At 47.7% G+C, this 25,602-nt stretch overlaps 1 protein-coding gene across 8 annotated transcripts; it reads left to right on the top strand.

Moving 5' to 3' along the window:
- The first annotated feature begins 1,264 nt into the window (after positions 1-1,264).
- On the top strand, positions 1,265-24,986 carry NME9 (NME/NM23 family member 9). 8 transcript variants are annotated; one of them, XM_086361431.1, is made up of 12 exons: positions 1,265-1,335; positions 1,777-1,813; positions 4,888-4,945; positions 9,746-9,849; positions 11,795-11,866; positions 13,477-13,593; positions 14,662-14,737; positions 17,394-17,476; positions 19,716-19,808; positions 20,703-20,857; positions 22,419-22,558; positions 24,582-24,986. In XM_086361431.1, the coding sequence occupies exons 2-12, from the start codon at positions 1,781-1,783 to the stop codon at positions 24,677-24,679; spliced, it is 1,029 nt and encodes a 342-aa protein (XP_086217557.1). In that variant the 5' UTR covers positions 1,265-1,335; positions 1,777-1,780; the 3' UTR covers positions 24,680-24,986. The 8 variants fall into 8 exon arrangements, 7 of the variants coding, with proteins under 7 accessions (XP_086217557.1, XP_086217332.1, XP_086217187.1 ...); XM_086361206.1 differs by having other exon boundaries at positions 1,269-1,323; positions 9,746-9,789; XM_086361061.1 differs by having other exon boundaries at positions 1,269-1,323.
- Positions 24,987-25,602: the final 616 nt, after the last annotated feature.

Raw genomic sequence — 25,602 nt, 5'->3', positions numbered from 1 at the left:
GGTTGGATGCCATCACCGACTCAATGGACATGAGTTTGAGTAAACTCCAGGAGGTGATGGACAGGGAGGCCTGGCATACTGCAGTCCATGGGGTTGCAAAGAGTTGGACACGATTGAGTAACTGAATTGAATTGACATGCTGTTACTATATTCATTCTCAACTGCCTGCTGGATCTGTTCATTCCTAAAGATGTGGTGTTAAAGTCTTCAATTATAATAGTGGTGGTGGTTTAGTTGCTAAGTCATGTCCAACTCTTGCGACCCCATGGAGAGAGGAACCTGGAAGGCCACAGTCAATGGGATTCTCCAGGTAAGAATGCTAGAATGGGTTGCCATTTCCTTCTCCAGGGGATCTTCCCAACCCAGGAATTAAACCCGGGTCTCCTGCATCGAAGGCGGATTCTTTACCAACTGAGTTACAAGGGAAGCCTTCAATTTGGGTTTGTCTATTTTTTCTTTGCAGTTTTGTCAGTTTTTGCCTCAGGTGTTTGGATGCTTTGCTGTTAGGTGCATACACAAGTATTGTTATGTCTTCCTGGAGAATTGATCCCTTTAGCATTATGTAATACCTTCTCTTTATCCCCGATAAATTTCCTTGCTCTGAAATCTGCTTTGCCTGAAATTAGTATAGTGACTCCAGCTTTCTATTGATTACTGTAGCATGCCATAGTTTCTCCACCCTTTTACTTCTAACTGTCTTTAAAAACAAACAAGCAAAAAAAAAAAAAAAACCTTTTAAACCTGTGCTTTATATTTAAAGTTGATTTCTTGAAGATAACATATATTGGGCCTTGCTTTTTAATCTCCTGGCAATTTCTTTTAATTGGTGTAGATCATTCACACCATGTTTATAACTGCTTCTATTTTCTCCACTTGACTTTCATACTTCATTTTGAATTTGTAATTTTGTATTCTTTATCTTGAAGGAAACCTCTTCAGATCTGTCAAAACCTGGGAGCCACCCCTGCCCAGTATGTATTCAGTAGCAATAGAAAAGCTGCATGCCAGTCCTGGTGGGACAGAAGGGATGCAGGAATGGAGGATGTAGCTCTACAGTACGTAATGCACCAGATCTGTGCTTGGTGGGTGCAAAAGACCCAAAGAGGACAAACTCTTCAGCCAATGAGTGTTTCTACAGTCCAGTCCTGACAGCAAGAGGCGGGACACCCTCCTGCCTTTGCGCTAGCCCAGAGTGGGCGTGGCTTATGTGTACTCGGATTCATTTCTTGGCCGCCTTAGTACTCCCCCCACCCCGCCCGCGCAGTGTTGCCATGACGACCGTGGCTGGGTCGCAGCAAACTGTGTGGGAAACTCTCGCTGCAGGTTGAGGACCGGGTACCTGTTTGCAGGGGCTCAGTTTCCCATGAATAAATGGGAACAGAAGGGATGGCAGGGTTCTGTAGGCTTTTTCCGTCCAAATTCCTTGGCAGGCATTTCGGGGCCTCATGGGCTGCGTGGCCCGGCGCTCCTACTCGGGCCCCTGCGCGCGCCCTTCCTCCAGCTCCCGGTGGGGAAGGGACTCCGCATGTCCACAGAAAACCTTCTGGCGAGCGAAGAGCCCTCGGGCTTAAGCTCAGCTTTCTCCGTGGGGTGTTCACTTTGGATCACTGCGTTTATTTGCTGCCATTCATAATTAACTTGAAGGAGCGGAGTTGGGGAGGTGGGCGCTTTATCTGAAGGAGGCTCTAGGCTTGCAGATCTACTCAATGTTTTGTCGTGAGGTTGCGGCCAGAATGGCCGGAACCTTCAATAACAGAGCTTCTGTCTTCTTTGTAGAGCCATGGGCAGCAAGAAAAAGGAAATTGCCCTGCAGGTAAGTCTCAAGGCGAAGCTGGCTTCCAGCATTTGATTGGGGTGGAATAGGGGGCCGGGAGGATGGTCTGCAATGGAAAGTGCAGTATAAAAATGACTTCCCTGGTGGTCCAGTGGTCAAGACTCTGTGCTTCCACTGCAGGGGGTACAGGTTCTATCCCTGGTGTGGAAACTAAGATCTCATAAGCCGCACAGTGTGAGCAAAAAATTAAAATTAAAATGTACTATTAAAATGTGGCATATAACAATGTTCACAAATTTGAATATTGTACCCTTCTGCCTTAAAGGAATAAAAGCTTATCTTGACCTCTAATGATGACAATTTTTTGTGTGTGCACTTAAATATAAACATGAGGAGGGCATGGCAACCCACTCCAGTATTCTTGCCTGGAGAATCCCATGGACACAGGAGCTTGGCGGGCTACAGTCCCTAGGATTGCACAGAGTCGGACACTACTGAAGCAACTTAGCATGCATGCAAATATAAACATATAATCACAAACTTGGATAAAAGCTGCTTATGTGTATAATGCTTATGCAACCATGAAACTGAAACATGAATTAAAACAAAAAATAGCAAGAAAATATGAATCAGTATAATTCGATCTGACATATATTTTGTTGAGGTATAATTATGACTTGCTGAGAGAATATAAGTTCTTAGAGTCTGGGCATATGTCTGTAACTGTGCCCTTTCTGAAGACCCACTTCTCCCATCACTGCCTTCTTGAAATCATTTGCTTATTCAAAGAATGTTTTGATATTTTATGCACTATGCTTTCCTTATAGAGTGTTTTACTTTGTTTGCACCTGTGACAAGTGAATTAATAAGACAATAACTACTTATTGTCCTGGCCCTGGACAATAAGTAGTGGTTAATTCTAAAGTGATGGTTAAAAAAAAAAAAAGCAGGCATGGAAGCGGATGGATGTGGGATGGAAGGCTTTAATATCATAATGTAACGTGGGTGCCTTTTAAAGTAAACTTTAAAATTTTTTCATGGTCAGGCTCTAGGCACCTCTCAGTAGATGGGCAGTGGTCTTCAGGCATCTGATTTCTCCTTTATTGTTCTCTGTGGCATCAGCACTTTACATGTGAATTTGCATGTGATTTTTAAAAAAAGAAGAAAGCAGTATCAGGCTAAGGATAGTGTGCAGGGGGCTGGATGGGCAGGGAAGGGAAGAGTTTTGGTCTGGAAGTCAAAGATTTGATGCGGTTCTTGACTGTTTTGGGACTTCGGATAAATCACATAACTGCTCTGGGCTGGAGCTTACCCATCTGTGGAAGGAGCATGTTGGGTGAATTATCCCTAAGGGCCTTCCAACACGGAGATTTTAGTACTCTAGAGTTATGAGACTTTTTCTGTGTCTGTAAATCAATTCTAAGCACCTGGTCCTATCAATTATTGCTGTGAACAATGTCCTCAACCTCTCTGAGCCTCCTTGTTCTTTGTGTAAACAGGAGGGATGATACATACCTGGCAGCACTGTGGTGATGAGACTCCTTTAGATATGTCCAGGCTTGCGGCTCTAAGCGTTTTGCTCCATATGATTGTCTCTTCGTGTGTCTATGTCTGATATTCCCTTGGAGAGTAATAACATTTGTTATCAGTTTTTTTCATGCATATTCCCCAGAGCTCTGAGTTCATTGTGGTGCTCAAAGGAAGTGCTCCCTTTTGCTGAGGCAGGGAGTGGGGGGTCGCTATGCACGGAGGCCTATGTGTAAGCATTGCTTCTCTACCAGGTCAACTCCTTGAAAACAGTGTTCTAGGGTCTGCCAACCAGGAACCCTGTCCTCTCCTTAGGTAAGACTATTTAGGGTTCCTCAGTTGACCCAATATCCCAGCAATATAACTCCTAGGTATTTACTTACTGAAGACAAATGAAAGGGTGAATGCAAAAGATTTAACAACAATGTTCCTAAGTCTTTATTTATAAGAGCCCCAAATCATCCATCACGCAGAATGTGATGTTGTCATACAATGGAACGTGCTCAGGAATAAAAGTGAACAAACTACTGAGATACAATTACACAGATGAACACCCCAAATACGCTGAGCAAAAGAGACCAGCACAAAAAAAGACATGCTGTACTATTTCACTTATATGAAGTTTTAGAATCAGTAAAATTAATTTGTTATGGCAGAAAGCAGGTTAGTGTTTACCTGGGGAGAGGAGTAGGGAGTGAGCGGGAGGAGACCAGAGGGAACTTTCTGGGGAGAGGAATGTTCTGCATTGTGATAGAAGTGTGGTTACCTGGGTACATGCATTTGTTAAAACTCACTCCTGTGTAACAGTTTAGTTCTGTATGTCTCACCATATATAATTCATACCTCCATACAATGTATAAAAAGACAAAAAAGCAAAAACAAATTAGTACCTCCCTGTACATGAGTTCAGATAAATGTCAAAATTTAATGTTGAGTAAAAACACAAATTGCAAAAGGAGATCTTCAATATAATACTGTTTATGCCTATTTATGTACATAAAACAATTTTATAATAGTTTTGGCAAAGTAACAAGTAAAAATGATTTTTTAATTAAAAAAATTTTTTTTTAATTTTTGGCTGCGCTGGGTCTTCGTTGTGGCATGCAGGGTTTCTCTAGTTGCTGCCCATGGGAGGCCTCTCCAATTACAGAGCATGGCTTCTAGAGCTCACGGTCTCAGCGGTTGCCTCACATGGGCTTCTCTAGTTGTGCTGCCTGGGCTTAATTGCTCTGAGGCATGTGGGATCTTAGTTTCCTGACCAGGGATCAAAGCCATGTCTCCTGTAGTGGAAGGCGAATTCTTAACTATTGGACCACCAAGGAAGTCCCAACAATTTTTAAAATGAGATTTTTCTTAGGATAGTGGTTATTCTTGGGGTTGGAGGCAGGAGGAGAGAGAGGAGAAAAGAAGACTGGGCAAAGAGGGCAGCTTGAGCTGTATTTGTAAGTATTTCATTGAGAAAGAGACGGAGAGGGAAGAGAGAGACCTGACTGATAGATATTAGTAGATAACCTAGAGCAAACGCACCAAATTTCCTCCCCATGGGCACCCGCAGTAATACAGCGTCTGTTCCTCTCTGATGCTAGGTCAACGTCAGCACCCAAGAACTTTGGGAGGAGATGCTCAGTTCCAAAGGACTAACTGGTAATTTAAGATGATTTTTTAGACCCATTCTTTTCAAAATTCCTAAATGACATATTGAACCACGGAGAGAAAACCTGCAAACAGTATCATTTCCCTATAACCTTGAGCTTCATAAATAAAAAAGAAGGTAATTCTTTTGTGAATATGTACATATATGATTTCAACATCTGTTAGTCCAATTCAGGAAACTAGTCAGTACTGCCGGATAGCAGGGTTCCCTTGTTTTAGAGCTGATTGTCATGCTCAGGGCATATTTGGTGTTAAAATTACTTGAGGCACAAAAGGGGAAGGTATTGAAAGGAATAGGGGATCTCTTGGAACTCGAGGGCTGGAATGAGAGCCAGGAAGCCCAAGAGAGTGGAACCAGGGGCTGCACAGTCACTAGGAAACAGCACAGCCTCCTGGTCCCCTACCCTCCTTGTATCAATATCTATTGCTGAGTAACAATTTACCCTAAAACTTAGCAGTCTACAGCACTCAACATTTATTATCCCACAGTTTCTGTGGACCCAGAATCCAGGGGTTGCTTAAGTGGGTGCCTTTGGCTTGGGGTCTCTCACCAGGCTGCAGCTAAGGAGTCAGACCAAGAATGTCAAGGCTCAACTTAGAGTTTAACTTACTTCCAAACTTGGTCATGTGGCTTTGGCAGATCTTCAAAGGTCATTTCCAAGTCCATTCCTGTGACCATTGGCACGATATAGGTCCTTACTGGCTGTTGGCCAGAGACATCCATTTCTTGCCATCAGTTTCTCCATAAGGCTACTCACAACATGGTAGCTTCTTCCCCCCAGCCCTTCCACCCAAAGCGGGTTCAGGGAGAGAGGAAAAGAGCGAGTGAGCAAGTACACAAGAGAGGTAGATGAAAGTCACAGTCTTCATGTAACCTAATCTCAAAAGTAACATCCCATCGCGTTTGTCCTCTTTATTTGTTAGAAGCTCTGGGTCCAGCCTGCACTCAAGGGCAGAGGCCCACACAAAGGTGTGAATCCTGGGAGACAGGGCCCACTGACAGCATCTTAGAGGATGCCCGTCACAGCTGCTCCCCACTCTTCCTTTCTCCACTTCTTTTCTTCTAGAAGGGCTCTATTTTTGTGTCTGGTCAGTTCTCTCTATCAATGCACCTGCTCTGTCAACTTGTATCTGCTCTCATCTCTCTCCTTCGCTGCCTTTAGCACTCAAATCCCCCTCCTCCAGGCCTCTCTCAAGACTCAATTTGTCTCTGCAGCCCTGTCACCCACTGTACTCTGGGGTGTGTCCTGGCCTCTAGCCTTCCAGCACATGCCACTAGTTTCCCCACTTCCTCACTGGTATCCGTGTTGTTCCTACTACCTGGACTATCATGGACCCCAACAGACTGTAGAAATCTTTCTCCTTCTCAGGCAGCTCTAAAGCAGCCTCCTTGAATGAAATCTTTCCTGAACTTCTGTGTGGTCACTTCTACCTGGTGTCTCTAGGGCATCTGGGGTGGGACTCTGTCTCAACCTTCCAGCACACAGCCAGCCTTGTGTGGCCCCTATGTGGTTGGGCATTCCGTGCCTGCACCCAGCCTCTAGACACAGGGCCAATGTCTTTTCATCTCTATCTGGAGCACACGTGTCCAGGCCTGGGCTGAGTGGGTACTTAATAAATGCGGTCGCATTGATCCAGGATGGAGTGTGAGTCTGGCCATACCCTATTACTTGAGGGGCTACAAAGCTTTGTTGATGGTGCCAGGTCTTAACTATTTTGTCCATATGGTTTGTCTGTGCAATCAGAACACGGCTCCTGGGTAAAACTTCTGTATCTTTAATAACAAACTCATAAGAAAGTGAGTTTCTTACTACTTATAAATAAGAAAAGTACAAACTCATCGTGTTGTGAGGATTTGCCATGTTCCAGGCACCCTATGTGATCATAGCTGCCATCTATGGAGCGTGGAATTGTTGAGCCCAGCACTAAGCGCAACACGAGGGAATCATGTAGACTGGAGGCAGCAGGGGCTCATCTGCCTCGTTCATCAGGCAGTCTCAGGAAGACATGAATCTTTCTAGAGCCAGCAGAGATTTGTGCCCAAAGTCAACCACCATCTTGGAACTCTGGTTGGCTCACTTGCATCTGCCTTCAAACATGCAAAAGTCTTTTCAGGTTTGCACACACACACACACACACACCCCTCCCTTTTCATTTCTCTGCCATTTCTTCCCTTCCTTCTCTGTTTGCTTCCTGCCATTCAATCTCTTCATATAGTTTCTCCCCAGTCCCCAGTCCCCAGTCCCTTCTCCCCCTTAACCATGGCAAGTGTGCCTTTGTCCCCACCACTCCTCGGAGAGCCAGGGACTGCAAGAGGAGATGGAAAGTTGGTACAAATGACTGGGCTGACCTATCAGTGGAAACCCTGCATAGAGACTGGTAGCTAACTGTGTCCCAGTTGTTTTTTTTTTAACCTGCCAGAGCTTGAAACTGTTCTCCTTAGTGGGCTTGGATACAGGGTCGTCTGAGTCTTCCAGGACTTTTTCCCAGTACGACCCAAATGCCTTTCTCTCCCATTACTGGGGTCTACTGAAATTGCTCAACTGTGAAGCTGTTGTCCTTAAGGAAGCCCAGAGCTTCATCCACCTCTGCCTGGATGCTAAGGACCAAATCCCTCTCTCTTGCCACTGCTGGAGTCTAACTGCCTTTGGGACCATTTGGCTTAGACTCTCTGGTTGGTACTGGAAACGCAGAACATCTAGAATCTAGTGCACTTTCCTCCCTCCCCAAACACTCTCTCCCTGTCTTCACTCGGTTCTTTTTCTCTGCTGGGCTCAATGGTGGGTCTTCTTCACACCTGCAGGACTGTCACCCCCCTAGTCTTTCCACTTCCTTTTCAAAGTCTCAGGGATTCTTCCATTCCTTCCATCCCTCCCTTGACACTGCCACCCCTGTGTCTGGCTTCCCGATCCCTCCCAAACCCAGTCTGATTCTATCTCTGCAAAACTATGTAGCTTGGCTGAACTGACTCATACTCTTGAAATTGTGCATCTTCATTCCTAGAGTCCTTGAAAAAGCATGAACTATGGCATCAGACAAACCTCAGTCTGAAACTTGGTTCTACTCCTTGAGAATTTTTATTTTGTTTTACCTTGGGTTGGTTATCTCTTTTCTATTTCTATGGTAGGATAAAAATACCAATGTTGCTGGATTTTTTGGAGAGATAAGCCAAGTGCAGATGGCTTAGTAAATACTAACTCTCCTTTCTAAAAACCTACTGTGAGTCCTCATTGCCTAGTAAATCAGGATGGAGCTCCTCAAACCTGCATTCTTTGCTTGTCCAGTGGTCTCTGTCACCACTTCCCACAGCCCAACCCCAGTGGCCCCTGTACACCCCTACCATGCTTCCCACCATGGGCTCCCTCTCTGCCCATCCAAACCTGGCATTTCCACAGTGTCCAATGCAAGTCACCCCTCCACTGGGTATCCTCTTCCTAATTCTTACGGTACAGTGTTAGTGCTGCCAGTCTATGCTAACTTCAGTCATGATAATTTAGGTAATTCCTTGGCAGTCCAGTGGCTAGAACTCGGTGCTTTCACTGCCAAGGACCTGGGTTCAACCTCTGGTCAGGGAATTAAGATCCCATAAGCCATATGGCACAGCCAAAAAAAAAAGGAAAAAAAGATAATTTATACCATGTTTTATTAATAAATGTTCTCATACGATGTGAAAAATTGAAATGTGAACCTTCAAAAAGTAAAATCACAAATCGCATGCTATTAAAACTGGCAGAGCTGAGAGTTTATAAGCAGTGTCCACACTCCCTCCCCATGACTATGCACTCCTGCTGCTGAACAGAAATGCCCTGCTGTGTGGATCAGGCATGAACTCTGACTGCTGAGGTCTTCATGAAGACATCCTTTCTCTACAATGTGACCATCAGGACGTCACCATCTAGCACTTACTCGTGGTGTCTGATTGGGCTGAGTGGGTCCTGTGTGTGTCTGCTGCACACGTGTTGGCTTTGTTGCTTAGCTTCTTGCAGGCCTCGAGGTCTAGTGCCATCAGACAAGAGGGTCCCTCGTATCCAGTTCCTGCCACACTCCAGAGACCAGGACCAAGGCAGAAACAGGCTCCCCAGTTTCCACCTAGGTCTCTCTTAGGTTCACTTTCTGGGAGAACAATGTTGATTTGATAGAGTAGGTAAAATTCCCCTTTACCCAAAGCAAGTGGCTTTTAACTTGTCAGGAGGAAAGGGTAATGCTGTGTTTATTAGCTAAGAGTTGATTGTATGCTGACAGGTCACCTACTATTCCTTTCAAAAAAGATACTTTCAGTCCAATTCAAATAGTTACAGAGGGCCTCTCTGTGCTAGGCCTGAAAATTCCTTGTGGTAAAGGATGCATGTTAAGTAAGTGGTTTTCACTCTACTCACTTCATTGAGTTTAGAATTTGGAACACTGAGTTCATAAGGGAACGCTGTGTTTCCACTCTCGCTCGTGCTCTGCTGGGAGAATAAATCCTCTTAACCAGCAAATGGGGCTTCCCTTGTAGCTCAGTTGGTAAAGAATCTGTCTGCAATATAAGAGACCTGTGTTCAATCCCTAGGTTGGGAATATACCCAGGAGAAGGAAATGGCAACCCACTCCATTATTCTTGCCTGGGAAATCCCATAGACAGAGGAGCCTGGAGGGCTACGGTCCATGAGGTCGCAAGAGTTGGACATGACTTAACGACTAAACCACTAAACCACCATAGCAAATAAAGATGGCCATCGGAGCGGGTGGGAATGTGCTGGTATCAATTTTGCCTGACGTGGCCGGGCGCTCCGGTTTCTTGGTTCCCCGCAGTTGTTGACGTCTACCAAGGCTGGTGTGGCCCCTGCAAGCCCGTGGTGAGCCTCTTCCAGAAGATGAGGGTGGAGGTTGGCCCAGACCTTCTGCATTTTGCATCAGTAAGATCCTCTCTCAGCAGAATGTCGAACAACGGTTGCAAAAAAAACTTAAACACTGAAAAACAGGAACAGGAAGCCTGAGGGGCCTTTTGCAGATCATGGAGAGAGTATTCATTGTGGAGTTTCTGCTGATGCCAGTTTCTCGGGGGAGGAGGTTTCCTGCCTTCCCCGCCTCCCGCAGTCCCGGTGGCCTCGGCCACCCCTGGCTCTGGAACAGGGACTGCTTGGCCACTCTGAGGCCAGTGCTCCTCCTTCTTGTCTCCTGGACACCGTGAAGCCTGGAGTCTCACTTCCAGAGCACAGGGTTTAAGATCTCTATCCTTACTCCTTAAAGGGGACTTTCAGCAAAAGTTTCCTTGGGTCAGTGGATGGAGATGGGAATCACTTCCGGAGACGCGCGTAGGAGACGCGGGATGAGCTGCCAGGGGTGAGGCTCAGCCAGTACACACGGGAGCGACGCTCGCTCGCGATAACTCTGGAGAACTCTGGAGAAGCGGGGCTTCCGGGGCTTGCCCTTCTCCGGGGAGCCGGTTGTGAGGCTTCACTGGAGGAGAGCAGGAGGGGCCTGAATGGCGGGCTTTATCCGACCTGGAGGCAGAGCTCAAGGACCCTCCCGTGTCCCAGCCACTAGGAGCAGACGTGGGATGGTAGCGGAGGAGCTCCCTTGATCCGGAGCAGGAGAAGCTGTCATTTCCTCCTTATTTTATTCCTCAAAAAACTACACTGGCAACACTTTTTACCCGTATGTTGACAGGACACTTGTTAAGGTTCTGATGAAAAGACATTAGAAGGAGCAGCATGAGAGAGAAAAGCCAGGGCTCCACCTGGGGAGGGCATCACTCATGTGTGTGTGTGAGATGTGTCATGTATGTATGTGGTGTGTGTGGTGTGTAACATATGTGTGTTATGTAGTGTGTGTGTTCTGTGTAATGTATATATGTGATGTGTGTATGGTGTGTGTTATGTGTAATCTATGTCTGTAGTATAGTATGTGACTTATGTGCAACGTGTGTGATGTGATCTGTGTGTTATGTGTACTGTGTGTGGTGTGGTGTGTAATGTATGTGTGGGGTATGGTGTGTGTGGGTGTATAACGTGTGTGTGCACGTTGTGTGGTGTGTGTTACGTGTAATGGATGTGTATGCTGTGTGTGTATGTGGTATATGGTGTTTAGTATTGGGGGCTGTGGTGTGGTGTAGTGTGTGTGTGTGCGTGGGATGGGGATGAAGTGTATGTGTGTCGTATGTAGGGGGGATGTGGTGTGTGTGTGTGTGTTTTGCAGGTTGAGGAGTATGTATGTATGTGATGTCTGTGTGTGGTGTGTGTGTGTGTGTGTGTGTGTGGTATGTGAGGGTGTGTGGTGTGTGTGTGTTGTGTGGGATGAGGGGTATGTGTGTATGTGATGTCTGTGTGTGGTGAGTGTGTTGTGTGTGTATGTGGTATGTGGTGTGGGGATGAGGTATAGTTGTGTGTCTGTGTATGTTGTATGGGGATAAGGGGTATATGTGTGTGTGTGGTATGTGAGGGGGGTGTGGGGTGTGTGTGTATGGTGTGTGAGGGGGTGTGGTGTGTGTGTGGTATGTGAGGGGGTGTGGTGTGTATGTGTGTGTGGTGTGTGAAGGGGTGTGGTGTGTGTGTGTGTGGTGTGTGAGGGGGTGTGGTGTGTGTGTGTTGTGTGTGATGAGGGGTATGTGTGTTTGTGGTGTCTGTGTGTGTGTATGTGGTATGGGGATGAGGTGTGTGTGTGGTGTGTGTGGGATGTGAGGGGGTGTGGTGTGTGTGTGTTGTGTGGGATGAGGGGTATGTGTATTTGTGGTGTCTGTGTGTGCGTATGTGGTATGTGATGTGGGGGATGAAGGGTGTGTGTGTGTGTGAGATGCGTATGTGAAATGTGTGTCCCATGCGGCTGTCCCATCAGCCTGCTGACCATCTGTCTCTCCTTTAGGCAGAGGCAGACTGTCTTGATGTGCTCGAAAGATACCGAGGGAAGTGCGAGCCGACCTTTCTGTTTTATGCCGTGAGTACCTTTTCAGTCGGGGATGGTCCCACGGCTGCACCCCTGAGTGTTCAGAAGGACGCCTCTCACCAAGAGCCCACACTATTCCCAGCAAGAGGTGCTGGCTTCTCCTGACTTTATTGTTTGGCCGAGGACCAATGCCCTCAATCACGGCACTGCTCGCGGGCAGAACCCTGAGGAATCACTCTGGGCTGCAGGCCTCCTGAGCACTGGACTCGGGACAGAGGACGATCCCCTCAGACACCTGTGCACCTTCTAGCTCATGAGCACTCTTGACTGAAGTCTCACTCCCAGCACAGAGTTTGGCGAATCCCACTGTGCTCCATAGAGGGAACATGAATGCTCCACAACATGAACGCTCCTGTATTTACCTTTGCTTCATCATTAAATATGAAGATATGCTGACATAAAGTTGGAAATGAGAAGGTCGATGGATGACAACCAGTGGTTCAGCATTTGCAAGACTACCTGGTTGCCTTCAGCTGTGACATCACGCGGGGCTCCCAGCCCCCGAGGGCCCACCATCTCACATCTGGCTCTTGGCTTTAGGTCACCTGCCAGGCCCTGAAGACAACGGGTTGATTTTCTCCTCCTGACTCAGTACAGTGCTCCGTCACACAGTCAGGGAAACTGGGGTCTGCTCACCAGGGCTGGGGTTGTTTAGCTTGGAAACCTTCGGGCTCCTGCCCTCGGCAGCAAGTCTCACAAGTTGGAAGCTTCTGGTGAAACATCATTTGAGCTTTGGCCTTCAGGAGGGAGATTGAAGTTATTTGATGGAACCTGGTGGGGGAGGGAGGGGGAGTGGGAGATGCTGAGATGGACATGCCCCCAGCCACATGGCATCAGAGCTCAGTGGCAGAAAAGGCATCATTACCGCAGTGGTTTGCTTGCCTGAGCCTGGAGCACGCGGATTAAAGCGTCAGTTATAATGGCCATGTGGGGACATGTGGCAGCTGGTCACTGTCGTCACGCAGTGGAGGTCCCCTGAGGGTGGGATGGACACAGAAGGAGGACCCAGTGTATATGATGGTCTGTGAGTGACGGGCATGGAGACTTCTGAAGAATCAAAGATGGGAACCTCCAGTTCACTGCAAACAGCACCTCCACTGTGAGGTTCTCCCTGATCACCCCAGATGGGTTGGGAATTGATTCTTGCCCCAGATCCCAAGCACCCCTATTAATGCAATGGGCTTATCCTGTTGTAGTTGTTTCTCTGACACCACCATCTCCCTCCCCACTCCACACCCACTCACTGAGGGCGGTGTCTGTGTCTTTCCATGTTTTGGGTTTATGTTCTGTGCCTCTGTCTTGGTGTTGGGCATAGTAAGTGCTCAGTTGATACTTGTTGGATGAAGGAGCCACAGAGAGGCCACACTTAGTGACTCACAACCTATGGCCCTGGTCCTCCCCCACCTAACTCCCCGCTGCCCTGAAGGAAGTTTTGAAGGAGGGGGGCATGGGGTAGGGGGCAGAGAAGTGACTGGAAGCCGTGGGCGTGGGGTCCATGGACCTTGACCTTGGGCACACTCCCAAAGCCCTTGGACACTCGCTAGCTCTTGAAAGAGGTTGCTGTTATGTGATCTGAGTAGGACCTCTGTGCTGTGTTCCAGGGAGGAGAGCTGGTGGCGGTGGTAAGAGGAGCGAATGCCCCACTGCTGGAGAAAACCATCCGCGAGCAGCTGGAGGCAGAAAAGAGGGTGCTGGCTGAAGGCAGAGAACGGAGGGTGGTAAGTGGCCAGGCCAGCAGGTCCCTCCCCTGCCCCGCCAGTGTCCTCCCTGTTCCTGAAAAGCTTCAGTAAATGCCCACCTCAGGGGAGGTGCAAGGCCCACTGGGAAGTCTTTGAGGAAGTCATCCTCTTCATCCAGAACACTTCAGTGTCTCATCTATTTCTCGCTCATCCCCACTTCATCTCCCAACAGGGGCTTCTGTAACCCTGACAGTGAATTCAGAAATGAAAATGAAGTTATGGATCCAGGAGTGGGTTGGAGGAGTCAGCCTCAGGGGGACATCTCTCCTGGTGACCTGCCCTCCCCTTTCATTCCTGGGTTTTATTTGTGACCCCAGGGGGTTCATTTCTTTAACTAGAAAGGGGTCATTACTTTGAGAAATAGGATCAGAAAGCACTACTTGTGATTTAGGTACAACATTTTCAGGATAACACGGGCTGTGAGTTTTTCATAAAGAATCAGCAGCCTTTGAAAACTGACACCCCTTAGTTAGAAAGAAGTATTTCCTGGTGCTCTGAGCGGCTGCCACAGGAGCCTTAATGCTGTGCAGTGTCCAGTGTTCAAGTTTTCACACTCAATTCCAAAGAGCAAAGCACTGTTCTCATAGAATGGATTGGAATCAAATCATACATTTCCCCCCAGAAAACTGGCAAATTTTCCCCAAGAAAGAAAACACTTGTGCCTCCTCCACAGATAAATGATCTGTCTTTACTACTTCCCCACATAGTGTAGCCAGTTGCTTTCTATCTATTTGTATTTCAGTTCTTTGTCTGCTTGTCAACTCTCTATTTCATCTTTCTTCTTCCTTAGTTTCTACTTGATGCTCATGGAAACAGGCAGGCTCTAAACCTGAAGATCAGCGTGGATTTCCTTGTGTTCAATTGCTCTCACCCTCTACTACCGTCCAGTTACTCAAAAGGACCTTGAAAAGTTTCCAAGACTGATAATCTTGACCCTCTTCTTTTGCTCTGCATTTGGAACCTTTACTTGGCTTCTGTTGGTTGTTGAAGGTCTTTGTGGAATTTTAATCAGCTATCTACTTTCTGTCCATGACCAATTTGTACTAGATTAAAGATGAAGCTCTTTCTGATGAAGATGAATGCTTTTCTCATGAAAAGAACAATGGTGATGATGAGGACCTGGGTGAGTACAGAACCAACAAGCAAGCAAAAGGCAGTGCAGACTCGGACTTGATGTGTTTTTTAAAAAAATATATGAGTAGTAAGTTTACTGAATAATCTGAATTCTGGGGAAATAACCCATAAAACATTTAATCTCCAATCACCTGACTTCAAACATACTGTGTTAATCTCCCTCTGCTTTAATGGCATCTTGAGTGTCTTTCTGATCATGTTCAACTATAACAAGTGTGACTTTCATGACAATTACTGAGCATCAGGAAAGGCTTTCTTAATAAAGTGGAGGGGAATGATACTAATAAGGTAAATGAGGTGCTAGGGTTTCCTTAGTCCTTTTTTGAGTTAAGAACTTGAGTTTCTTTAACCATTTTTCTCAAATGTGAGAAAGTCAGCTGTACTGAACCCCTCCCCTCCCCACAGCCTTGTACCTTCTTCCTCTTAGTCCCCAAGTATCAACTCATGGATTTTACACTCCTGAGCAATCACTGTTCTTCCTGAGCCTTTACTGTGTGAACATCTTGACCTGGCAGTGGGAAGAGAAGCTAGAAGTTAGAGAAGTTGTTCCTGGCAAGGTGGCTCCTGATGGTCCCTGAGCCACCAGAGGAAACCAGGATGTGGCTCAGGAGCCAAATAGGAGAGAGGAGGAAGTTCTGATTACTGCCTGAACGAGAAAAACTGCTATTTATGTGTCGATAACAAGGACTGTCTGAAATGGATTCTAATAAGCGATGTGGTGCAGTTTAGGAGAGCAAGAAACTTCAAGTGTGAAAGAGAAGTCAGCGATTTGGCTTCCACAGGAAACATTCGTTGTCTCGTTTATGGATTATCTCTTCTTCTCTTTCCCATTATTTTCTCCTAAATCCAATCTCTCCACTTAGGAAACTACACAACGCCTGCCCTTGCCCTTAGCCTTCCACTCCTCCCAGCTCAGCTTCCTGGTCCACACTCCTTGGGCCGCCCTCTCCTCTGTCACTGCCCCTCTGCTGCTCCCAGGGCTCCAGTGACCTTCCTGGGGCCAAATCCAGCAGGCAGTTACCAGTCAGAGCTTATGGTATCCTGCTGCAGGCTTGGCTGCCGTCCACAGTGTCTTCCTACTCAAAACCCTCTTCTTGAGACTTCCCTGGTGGTCCAGTGGTGAAGGTTTCACCTTCTAATGCAAGGGGGATGAGTTCAGTCCCTGGTTGGGGAACTAAGATCCCACATGTGCTAAGTCACTTCTGTCATGTCCAAATCTTTGTGACCTTATGGACTGTAGCTCGCCGGGCTCCTCTGTCCATGAGACTCTTCACGCAAGAAGAGTGGAGTGGGCTGCCTCCTCCAGGGAATCTTCCAAACCCAGGGGTTGAACCCGCATCTCTCATGTCTCCTGTGCTGGCAGGCGTGTTCTTTACCACCAGCGTCACCTGGGAAGCCCTAAGATCCCACATTCCTTGTGGCCCAAAACAGAAGCAATATTGTAACAAATTCAACAAAGACTTTAAAAATGGTCCACATAAAAACCCCACAAAAACCAAAGTATTCTTCTTCTTGTCTGATGTCTGAGGCATCTCAACCTTTCTCATTTTCTTTCTCATTTTCTCTGGCCTGTCCACAGCCTCCCCTTCCTTGGCTTCTTTTCTTTTGCTCTCTCTTCAGACTGGAGTTCTTGGGCTCCTGCTCTGGCCTCTCCTCTTCTCACCTTATACCTCTGTGTGGTCTCTTTAACTGGTCACTTTCTAAGGGGATTTAAAGTCCAAGGATTCATAGGATGTTAGAAATAGTGCTCAGGGAAGAATGAACCGATTGGCTGCTTAACATGATCCACACTTTTTCAGCCCACATTTTTTAGATTTTCAGAGTCAACACAACTGATGTGAAAGTTGAAAAGAGAAAATAGGCCGTGGGGGATAAAGTCTGTGGACAGCGTGCAGAGCTCACCAAGGCCAAGTCCATACAAACCGGAATCCGACAGGGATGGGTTTGTGCACAGATGTGGGTTCCCCCGAGGCGTCTGTGGGCCTGAGCAGTGGACAGCAGCCGTGTGGCATCTCCCTCATCACCACAGCTACTTGACCTGTGGACACAGCCACCCAGTAGCCTGGCCAGTGAGCTCTGTCTGGTGCCTGGGCTCCAAACAACAAAGCGGCTGATTCTCAGGAGAACGGGACAGAGACAGAGGAGTTTGGTAGTACGTGTCAGCCCTGAGTGGACTTGGAGCCTGGGGCAGCCACCACTGACCACATGCTAGAAAGTCAGAAAGATGCCCCAGAGACGAGAACACAGTAGATTGCAGTTAGAGGCCAAGAATCATGAGGTGGGGACAGGAAGGGACCAGAGTGTCCTGGCCTGCTTCGCCTCTGTTCCAGCTCTGTCCCCTCTCCAGGCTGACTTGGTTGTTTCTGGGTTTTGCTCCTGAGTCGTCTTTGATTTCCTTCTCCACCTCCCATCCTCTCCTCCCTCCCCACACTCTCCCTCCCAGTTCGTGTCCCTTGCAGCCAGGCTGGGGTTGGGGTCTGGAGCCAGACCCCTGCATCCACTAGAGTCCAGGTCAGCAGAAGCTCAGCCAAGAGGCTGGGGGAGGGAGGCGGGGGCTGTGTGGAGCTGCACAGTCCCTGCGGAGAGCATCCTGAGAGCCTCCTGTGAGTCCAGGGTCTGACAGCACCATCCCCGGCTTGTTGCAGTGTCATCAGAGAAGGCCTGCACCTTGGCCATCATTAAACCAGACGCGGTGGTCCATGGGAAGACAGATGAGATTATCATGAAGGTAAGAGAGACAACGGGAGACTTCTGAGTTGGGAAGATCCCTGGAGGAGGGCATGGCAACCCACTCCATTATTCTTGCCTGGAGAATCCCCATGGACAGAGGAGCCTGGTGGGCTACAGTTCATGGGGTCGCACAGAGTTGGACATGACGGAAAGACCTAGCCCAGCAGCAAGAGAGACAACATATTCCTTACAGAATATACTTGTGTCTTCTCTGGTGGAAAACAGGGCTGGGGCATAGTGTAGCAATGTCCTAGGGGGAAGAGGCGTCTAAGGAGTTTAATTAAAATTCCAATGAGGTAAATCACAATATTTATTTTTGGCTGTGCTGGGTCTCTGTTTCTGTGTGAGGGCTTTTCTCTCGTTGTGGCACGTGGGGGCTATTCTTTGTTGCCGTGCATGGGTTTCTCATTGGGGTGGCTTCTCTTATTGTGGAGCACAGGCTCAGTACTTGTGGTGCATGCATTTGGTTGCCCTGTGCCATGTGGGACCCTCCCAGACCAGGGATCGAACTTGTATCCATGCATTGGCAGGTGGATTTCTTAAACACTGGACCACCAGGAAAGTCCTAAATTACAATTTTTAAATTAAATAAGGTCGGATATGATGAGAATGAAGGTCTCTGCTGCTTTTAATATTGTTTTTCCATCATCTTTTACTTTCAACACATTGAAATGTGAATTTGTGCTTGCTTTCAGTTCAGTTCAGTTGCTCAGTCATGTCCAACTCTTTTTGACCCCATGGACTGTAGCATGCCAGGCTTCCCTGTCCATTACCAACTCCCAAAGCTTGTTCAAACTCATGTCCATTGAGTCAGTGATGCCATACAACCATCTCATCCTCTGTCGTCCCCTTCTCCTCTTGCCTTCAATCTTTCCCACTATCAGGGTCTTTTCAAATGAGTCAGTTCTTCACATCAGGTGGCCAAAGTATTGGAGTTTCAACTTCAGCATCAGACCTTCCAATGAATATTCAGGACTGATTTTCTTTAGGATTGACTGGTTTGATCTCCTTGCAGTCCAAGTTATTCTCAAGAGTCTTCTCCAACACCACAGTTCAAAAGCATCAATTCTATGGCGCTCAGCTTTCTTTATAGTCCAACTCTCACATCCATACATGACTACTGGGAAAACAATAGCTTTGACTAGATGCACCTTTGTTGGCAAAGTAATGTCTCTGCTTTTTAATATGCTGTCTAGGTTGGTCATAGCTTTTCTTCCAAGGAGCAAGCATTGTTTAATTTCATGGCTGCAGTCACCATCTGCAGTGATTTTGGAGCCCCCCAAAATAAAGTCTGTCACTGTTTCCATTGTTTCCCCGTCTATTTGCCATGAAGTAATGGGATTGGATGCCATGATCTTAGTTTTCTGAATGTTGAGTTTTAAGCCAACTTTTCCACTCTCCTCTTTCACTTTCATCAAGAGGTTCTTTAGTTCTTCTTTGCTTTCTGCCATAAGGGTGGTGTCATCTGCATATCTGAGGTTATTGATATTTCTCCCGGCAATCTTGACTCCAGCTTGTGCTTCATCCAGCCTGGCATTTCACATGATGTACTCTGCATATAAGTTAAATAAGCAGGGTGACAATATACAAGCTTGATGTACTCCTTTTCCTATTTGGGACCAGTCTGTTGTTCCATGTCCAGTTCTGACTGTTGCTTCTTGACCTGCATACAGATTTCTCAGGAGGCAGGTAAGGTGGTCTGGTATTCCCATCTCTTGAGGAATTTTCCACAGTTTATTGTGATCCACACAGTCAAAAGCTTTGGCATAGTCAGTAAAGCAGATGTTTTTGGGGAACTCTCTTGCTTTTTCGATGATCCAATGGATGTTGTCAATTTGATCTCTGGTTCCTCTGTGTTTTCCAGCTTGAACATCTGGAAGTTCATGGTTCATGTACTATTGAAGCCTGACTTGGAGAATTTTGAGCATTACTTTGCTAGCATGTGAAATGAGTGCAATTGTGCGGTAGTTTGAGCATTCTTTGGCATTGCCTTTCTTTGGGATTGGAATGAAAACTGACCTTTTCCAGTCCTGTGGCCACTGCTGAGTTTTCCAAATTTGCTGGCATATTGAATGCAGCACTTTCACAGCATCATCTTTTAGGATTTGAAATAGCTCAACTGAAATTTCATCACCTCCACTAGCTTTGTTCATCGTGATGCTTTCTAAGGCCCATAGGACTTCACATTCCAGGATGTCTGGCTCTTTACCATATATATGTGTGTATATCTCCTACAGATCCAGGAAGCTGGGTTTGACATTTTAACGAATGAAGAGAGAACCATGACAGAAGCAGAAATGCGACTTTTCTACCAACACAGAGCTGGAGAGGTCAGTTTTTCAGTTTCCATGTATCCAACATGCTTGCATTTCTTTCTCTTTCTCCAACATTATGTTTGTAAATTGATATTAGTTTGGGAGAAACTAGACTATTATGAAGAACAAGATTATGAACAGCAAGTGGGCCATGAAATTACTCTCAGCATAATGATTACAGGCTGCGTCAGGGAGACGTTGCTTGGTATGCTCCCAAAGATTAGAGTTTGACTCTAACTTAAGTAATGAAATAGGAATTACTGGGGGGATTCTTTGTGACTCCCAGAACTGAAGAAAGAAGGCTGAAGGAGTTGCATGAGAAGGTGTGGGGATAAGAAGAACCAAGGCAGGGGTGTGGATTTCTGAAACAAAACCTCACGGGCAGTCACTTCAGGTGCTCCTGTTGGGTGACAGATTCAACCACTTTTCATCTGTTTCTGCTTCTGACCCACCCACCTGGGAGACAGGGTCTCCTAGCCTGGGCCCCACCTCTCAGGTGAGGAGGGTGTGTGGGGAGGGGTGGATAGGCATTGTGGTTGTCGGCCAGACTAGGACTGAGTGAAACGGGGAAGGGCCGCTCCCCAAAGGAAGCTTGAGTGCTGCTACTTGAAGAAGGGGGAAAGGTTGCAAGATGCTGCAAAGAAGTCTCAGCTGTATCCCCTGGTTTCCATGTGTGTGGTCTTCTAAATGCTATCCAACTTCTTATAATTTCATGCTCAACCCCAAACATGTCATTTCAGAGCCTCATATCTGGGTTCTCTGTGTCTTTGGGTACCACTTCCCCTCCCTGGGCTCTTCCAGGGCATGCTGGCTGGTGGTGAGGCAGCTCACGGACCCTCTCCCATCCTGTGGGTGGGATGGGCCTCTGGGGCCCCTGGCCTGATTCACTCCCTTCCCTCCCTGTGCTAGGACACATTTGAGAAGCTGGTACATCACATGTGCAGTGGACCAAGCCACCTCCTGATCCTTGCCAGGACTGAGGGCACCGAGGACGTGGTCACTGCCTGGCGAACCCTCATGGGGCCCTGTGACCCTCATGTGGCAAGGAGGGAGCAGCCTGACAGGTAATGTCAGCAGCAATGGTCCTTTCATGCATCTCAACACCTGCATCCGAGGAAGCTGAGAGCCCTGCTAGGGGCTCAGCCAATTGTGGGTAACACAGAAGGCACTCTGATGGCCATGAAGCTCCCTCTTTGTTATATGCTGGGGAGTCCCTGCCCTTTGTTATGTATTTGAGGAGACCCTGATGTCCTCCCCCTCTGATCCCACCCCAGCCCTTCAGAGGATGCCTCCTTGCTGCCTCTTGCCCTCTTCTGAAGGCTGCTGTGGGTCCAGTCCTCACTGTTCTCTCTGTAGCAGAGGGTTTGTGGTCCCAGAGCCATCTGAAACCCTGACCCAGAAGTACAGATTCCAGGGCTACACCCAGGCCTGCTGAGTCAGAGACTGAGTGGGGCCTAGGAGTCGGCTGTGTAGACTCAGCCCCCTGATCTCTTACCCCCTACTCCATACCCAAGGTGTCCTGAGGTCCCTTAGAGTCTGAGCACCCTGTTCTGCACACAGCGCTAGGCTGCCTTGGTCGGCTCCCTGGCTCCGTGTGATTGTTTAGCCTGACACCACCACTGCCAAATCCACTGTCTTGCCTTTGAAGAAGCTGAGGGAGGCCCTGCCAACAAGAAAGACATTAGCAAGAGACTAACTGCAGTTGTACTTTATAGTTGTAGGGAGCTGGGAGCATTCATGTTTGGGGCAGCCGGGGCTGATGAAAGAGCCCAGAGTTCAGATCTTAGGTTTTCTGAGCCTCGGTTCTCTCATCTATAAAATGGGGTTGTGAGCACCTATCTTGGGAGGCTGTTAGAGCGCTGTGGTTAGAATCTCTCTTCTTCCTCTTGCTAACTTTGTGGTCTTGGGTCATCTGTGCTTTAATCCCTCTGTCTTAATGTCCTCATCTGGAAAATGGGAACTACAACGGGAAAGGACCTGCCTCAGATTAAGAGAGAGAAAGAGGGAACTTGGAACACTGTTTGAGATAAAGGAAATCTTATCAGTATTAGTATTATTTTAGGGAACCTTGAGGGATTAACTATGCCAATTTGTATCAAGCCCTCAGCAGGGTGCTTGCCTAGCCCCCAGTAGTAACAGCTACAAAATGACAGCTCCTGGGCTCACACCATGACTCATGCATATTTACTCCCTTTTAAAAATATTTATTTGGCTGCATCAGGTCTTAGTTGCCACACGTAGGCTCCGGAGCACAAGGGCTTCAGTAGTTGTGGCACACGGGATTAGTTGCTCCATGGTGTGTGGGATCTTAGTTCCAAAATCAGGGGTCAAACCCGCACTCCCTGCATTGCAAGGCGGGGGACCACCAGGGAAGTCCTGACTCATGCATATTTAAACTTGGGGACGTGACGGTCTCCCTAGTCTCCCTCACAGGGTTGCTGCACGAATGAAACAAGGTCAGAACACCGCTGGTTACCATAACCCTCGATGCCGTTCCTGGCATTTCCAGCAGAGAAAGCCACGTCACAGAAATGCTGCCTGTTGATGGGTAGCTGTGTTGCCAGAGATCAAAACATTTCTTTTCAAATGAGACCGTTCTTTCTTGTACATTTTGGACACTGCTAGTCTCCGGGCCCAGTATGGCACAGAAATGCCCTTTAATGCAGTCCATGGAAGCTGGGACTCAGAAGACGCCCGTCAGGAACTGGCCCTGCTCTTCCCCGGTTTTCAGTTTTCAGACCAGATTCCAGAATCCGCCCCTCTGGGTAAGTCATCCAGGCAGATCTGGTCTGTATTTAATCCCCAGTGGGGATGGTGTGTGTCTGTGTGTGTGTGTGTGGTTTGGGGAGGGGGCGTTGGTTACTGATAGTAACTATGTGGTAACCACCTTTAGGAAAAACTGGGCTCCTTAGGAAACTTTAGCAACTGTCCTGCTGTTTTATTTTCAGAGTAACAGTGTTGCTTTTTAATATCTCATTGCATTTTTTGCTGCATATTTCACTTTGAAGCCAAACTCTTGTTGCAAAGTTACTTTGCATTGGCCCCTGGAAACCACAGGAAAATGTAACTAACTTTCCAGAAGCCAATTTCCAAGGCAGAGGCCAGACAGTCGCTTGGTCACTTCCTCTGAGCTCCGCAGGCCCCACCAAGCCTTTGATGGTGTTGCCGAGAAATAGAGGGTTATACAGAAGTACCCTCTGCCTGGAGCTGCTGTGGCTCTCGTATCCCTCTGCTGCTGCTAAGTCGCTTCAGTTGTGTCCGACTCTGTGCAACCCCATAGACGGCAGCCCACCAGGCTCCCCCATCCCTGGGATTCTCCAGGCAAGAACACTGGAGTGGGTTGCCATTTCCTTCTCCAATGCATGAAAGTGAAAAGTGAAAGTGAAGTCGCTCAGTCATGTCCGACTCCTAGCGACCCCATGGACTGCCCAGCCCACCAGGCCCCTCCGACCATGGGATTTTCCAGGCAAGAGTACTGGAGTGGGTTGCCATTGCCTTCTCCACTCGTATCCCTCAGCCCCATTTGGGAAAAGTGTGCTGGGCTTTTTTGGAGGTACCCCTTCCAAATCTGGGTGAGAAACCCATGGGGCTCAGAGCACATGTGACCCGCCCCACTCCGTGAGTGGGAGAACAAGGCCTGTGCTGCCCCTGCTGAGTTGCACGTCTCTGTTTGAGCCTCAGGTGAGGTGGAAGGGGCCAGGAGTGAACATCCTGGGAAAAGCAAAGGATGTGAAGGTGGCCTTTTTTGGAGAGGGCTGCCTGCAGATCTGAAACGGTAATAACCTCTGTATGCCTCCATGTTAGGGGTTTTCACCCAAATACTTCCCCTAAATGTTTATGTTCATCATGGTCTCCTCAAGATCCACAACCAGCCAAGTAAGAATAAGTGGTCCGAAGGCAAGGAAGGGAAGGGTGAGATCTGAACCCTGCTGGCCCTTGTTTAATCCTGGTGTGGCCTACTGCTGGCTGAGGGACAACTGGGAGTGAGATGGAGTTTAGGGAGGAACTCTCGCCCTGGTGCAGGCAGTACTGGGAAGACCAGCTTGCCTCTAGGGACCTGCCCTCACAGACAGCCCACCATGTGTGTCAGGGGACCTCCTCATCCGTTTGGGGTAGTGACTGGAACAGGTAGGTATGACTCTGAGGAAGGAGGAGAGGGAACTGGCTGGGGAACACTCACTGGGGAGAGCTGGGAGAGTGTGAGCCTGACCTCCCGTGATGAGGAGCTGAAGGGTCTGGGCCTGGATCACACCTGGGTGTAAGTGCACAGCTTCCCGTGGGGATGACCCGGAAGTAGCCTGGTTGGGGTGCGAGTGTTCTGCCCTTTTCTGATGTATGTGCTGCACCTTCTCAGCCATCAGGAGCAGAGTGTGCTTTCCGTGTACTCAGCACTTTTTCTGGGCCCTGGAGACAGAGTCCTGGGTCTGAATCCTGCCTCTGCTATTTATTAGCAGAATAACCTCAGGAAAGTTACTCTTTTGGACCTCGGTTGTCTCATCTGTGAGAGATGATGAGACCCGTTATAGCCCCATAATCATCATCTTTCTCAGAGGGTTCTTGTGACACTCATAGCCTGGGGCCCTGACACAAATGCTCAGCCAGAGTCACTTCCTTTCCTAATTCTCCCCTAGTCCCTGACCCACATACTAGGACCTCTTTGCTGCTCTGTTCACCCTGACCCCTAGCTTCACTGTCTATCTTTCTGCTGTTCTGTGGTGGACAGTCTGTGGGTGGGGGAACAGGACTGGCCTGCTGTAAGAATCCTACAAAATGCCTGTCATCCCACAGGCCATGAGGCTGAAGGAGCGGAGGGCCCCAACAAAATGCTGTGCTCCCCGGAGGATGTGGATGAGGCAGCCCGTGACCAGGGTGAGGCCACAAGCTGAAGTCAGAACGTTTGTATCTGCTGCACATAAGGAAACTTCCAGAACTGGAACTTCCTCTCTTGAGCACCAATACTATCTTGATTTAGCTATCCTTCATGAATAAAAATAATGGTATCCACTTTCCTGCCTTACTAAACAGTATGAATGTGGAATATGTACTTTTGGGGGGCCATCTTTGACATTTTTAGAAAATAAATGGACATCAGTTTATTGAACTCTGCTGTGACACAATGTCATCTCAGGGGATACTTACTGAGCTAGAGGACAGTGTCTCCCTAGGAATAAATCTACATTATGGATGAAATGATTTTATTTTTTAGACAAAATTTTTTTAAAAATACTTATTCACTGCGCCGGGTCTTCTTTGCAGCACCTGGGAGCTTCAGTCTTCACTGTGCCACGCAGCATCTTTAACTGCAGTTCTTAGTTGCAGCACACGGGATCTAGTTCCCTAAGCAGGGATTGAATCCAAGCGCCCTGCATTGGGAGTGAAGTCTTAACCTGGACCACCAGGGAAGTCCCATGGATGAAACAATGTTAGAGCTTAACTTGGTAACAGTGAACTTGAAATCAGTGCAACAGGACTGGACGTGACACTTCAGGGCTTATGGGGGCAGATATAAATCAGCTTTAATTCAGGCCATGCGCCCTGGCTACAACGGGCAGTCCTGGAATAAGCTGATTCACCATCTGTGGTTCTCCATGAATCAGAACACATTCAGAAAACAGTGCGTGGGGGTTACATTTGGAACCAGGGTTCAACTAATTTTCTTAATGCCCCTCTCTCCTCATTTCTCGGGTTTCTGATTTTGGCTAAAGCTGAATTATATTTAAAAAAAATTTTGTTTGGCTGTACCATGGGCTTGTAGGATCTTGGCTCCCCAACCAGGGATCAAACCCCAGCAGTGAAAGCTCCAAATCCA

Source organism: Bos grunniens, chromosome 1 (genome assembly GCF_055505025.1).
Source record: "Bos grunniens cultivar Pamir isolate PY7600 chromosome 1, Bosgru_T2T1.0, whole genome shotgun sequence".
NCBI classification, from domain to species: domain Eukaryota; kingdom Metazoa; phylum Chordata; class Mammalia; order Artiodactyla; family Bovidae; genus Bos; species Bos grunniens.
Note: the sequence above shows the minus strand (reverse complement) of the source record. Positions and strands in the feature narration are given on the sequence as shown.

Bases quoted from the DNA above. Each gene is read 5' to 3' on its own strand.
- NME9 (XM_086361431.1), top strand. From the start codon at position 1,781: ATGGGCAGCAAGAAAAAGGAAATTGCCCTGCAG. The intron at 1,814-4,887 runs GTAAGTCTCAAG...CTCTGATGCTAG, and splicing joins AAAAGGAAATTGCCCTGCAG to GTCAACGTCAGCACCCAAGA. The intron at 20,858-22,418 runs GTAATGTCAGCA...GGACACTGCTAG, and splicing joins AGGAGGGAGCAGCCTGACAG to TCTCCGGGCCCAGTATGGCA.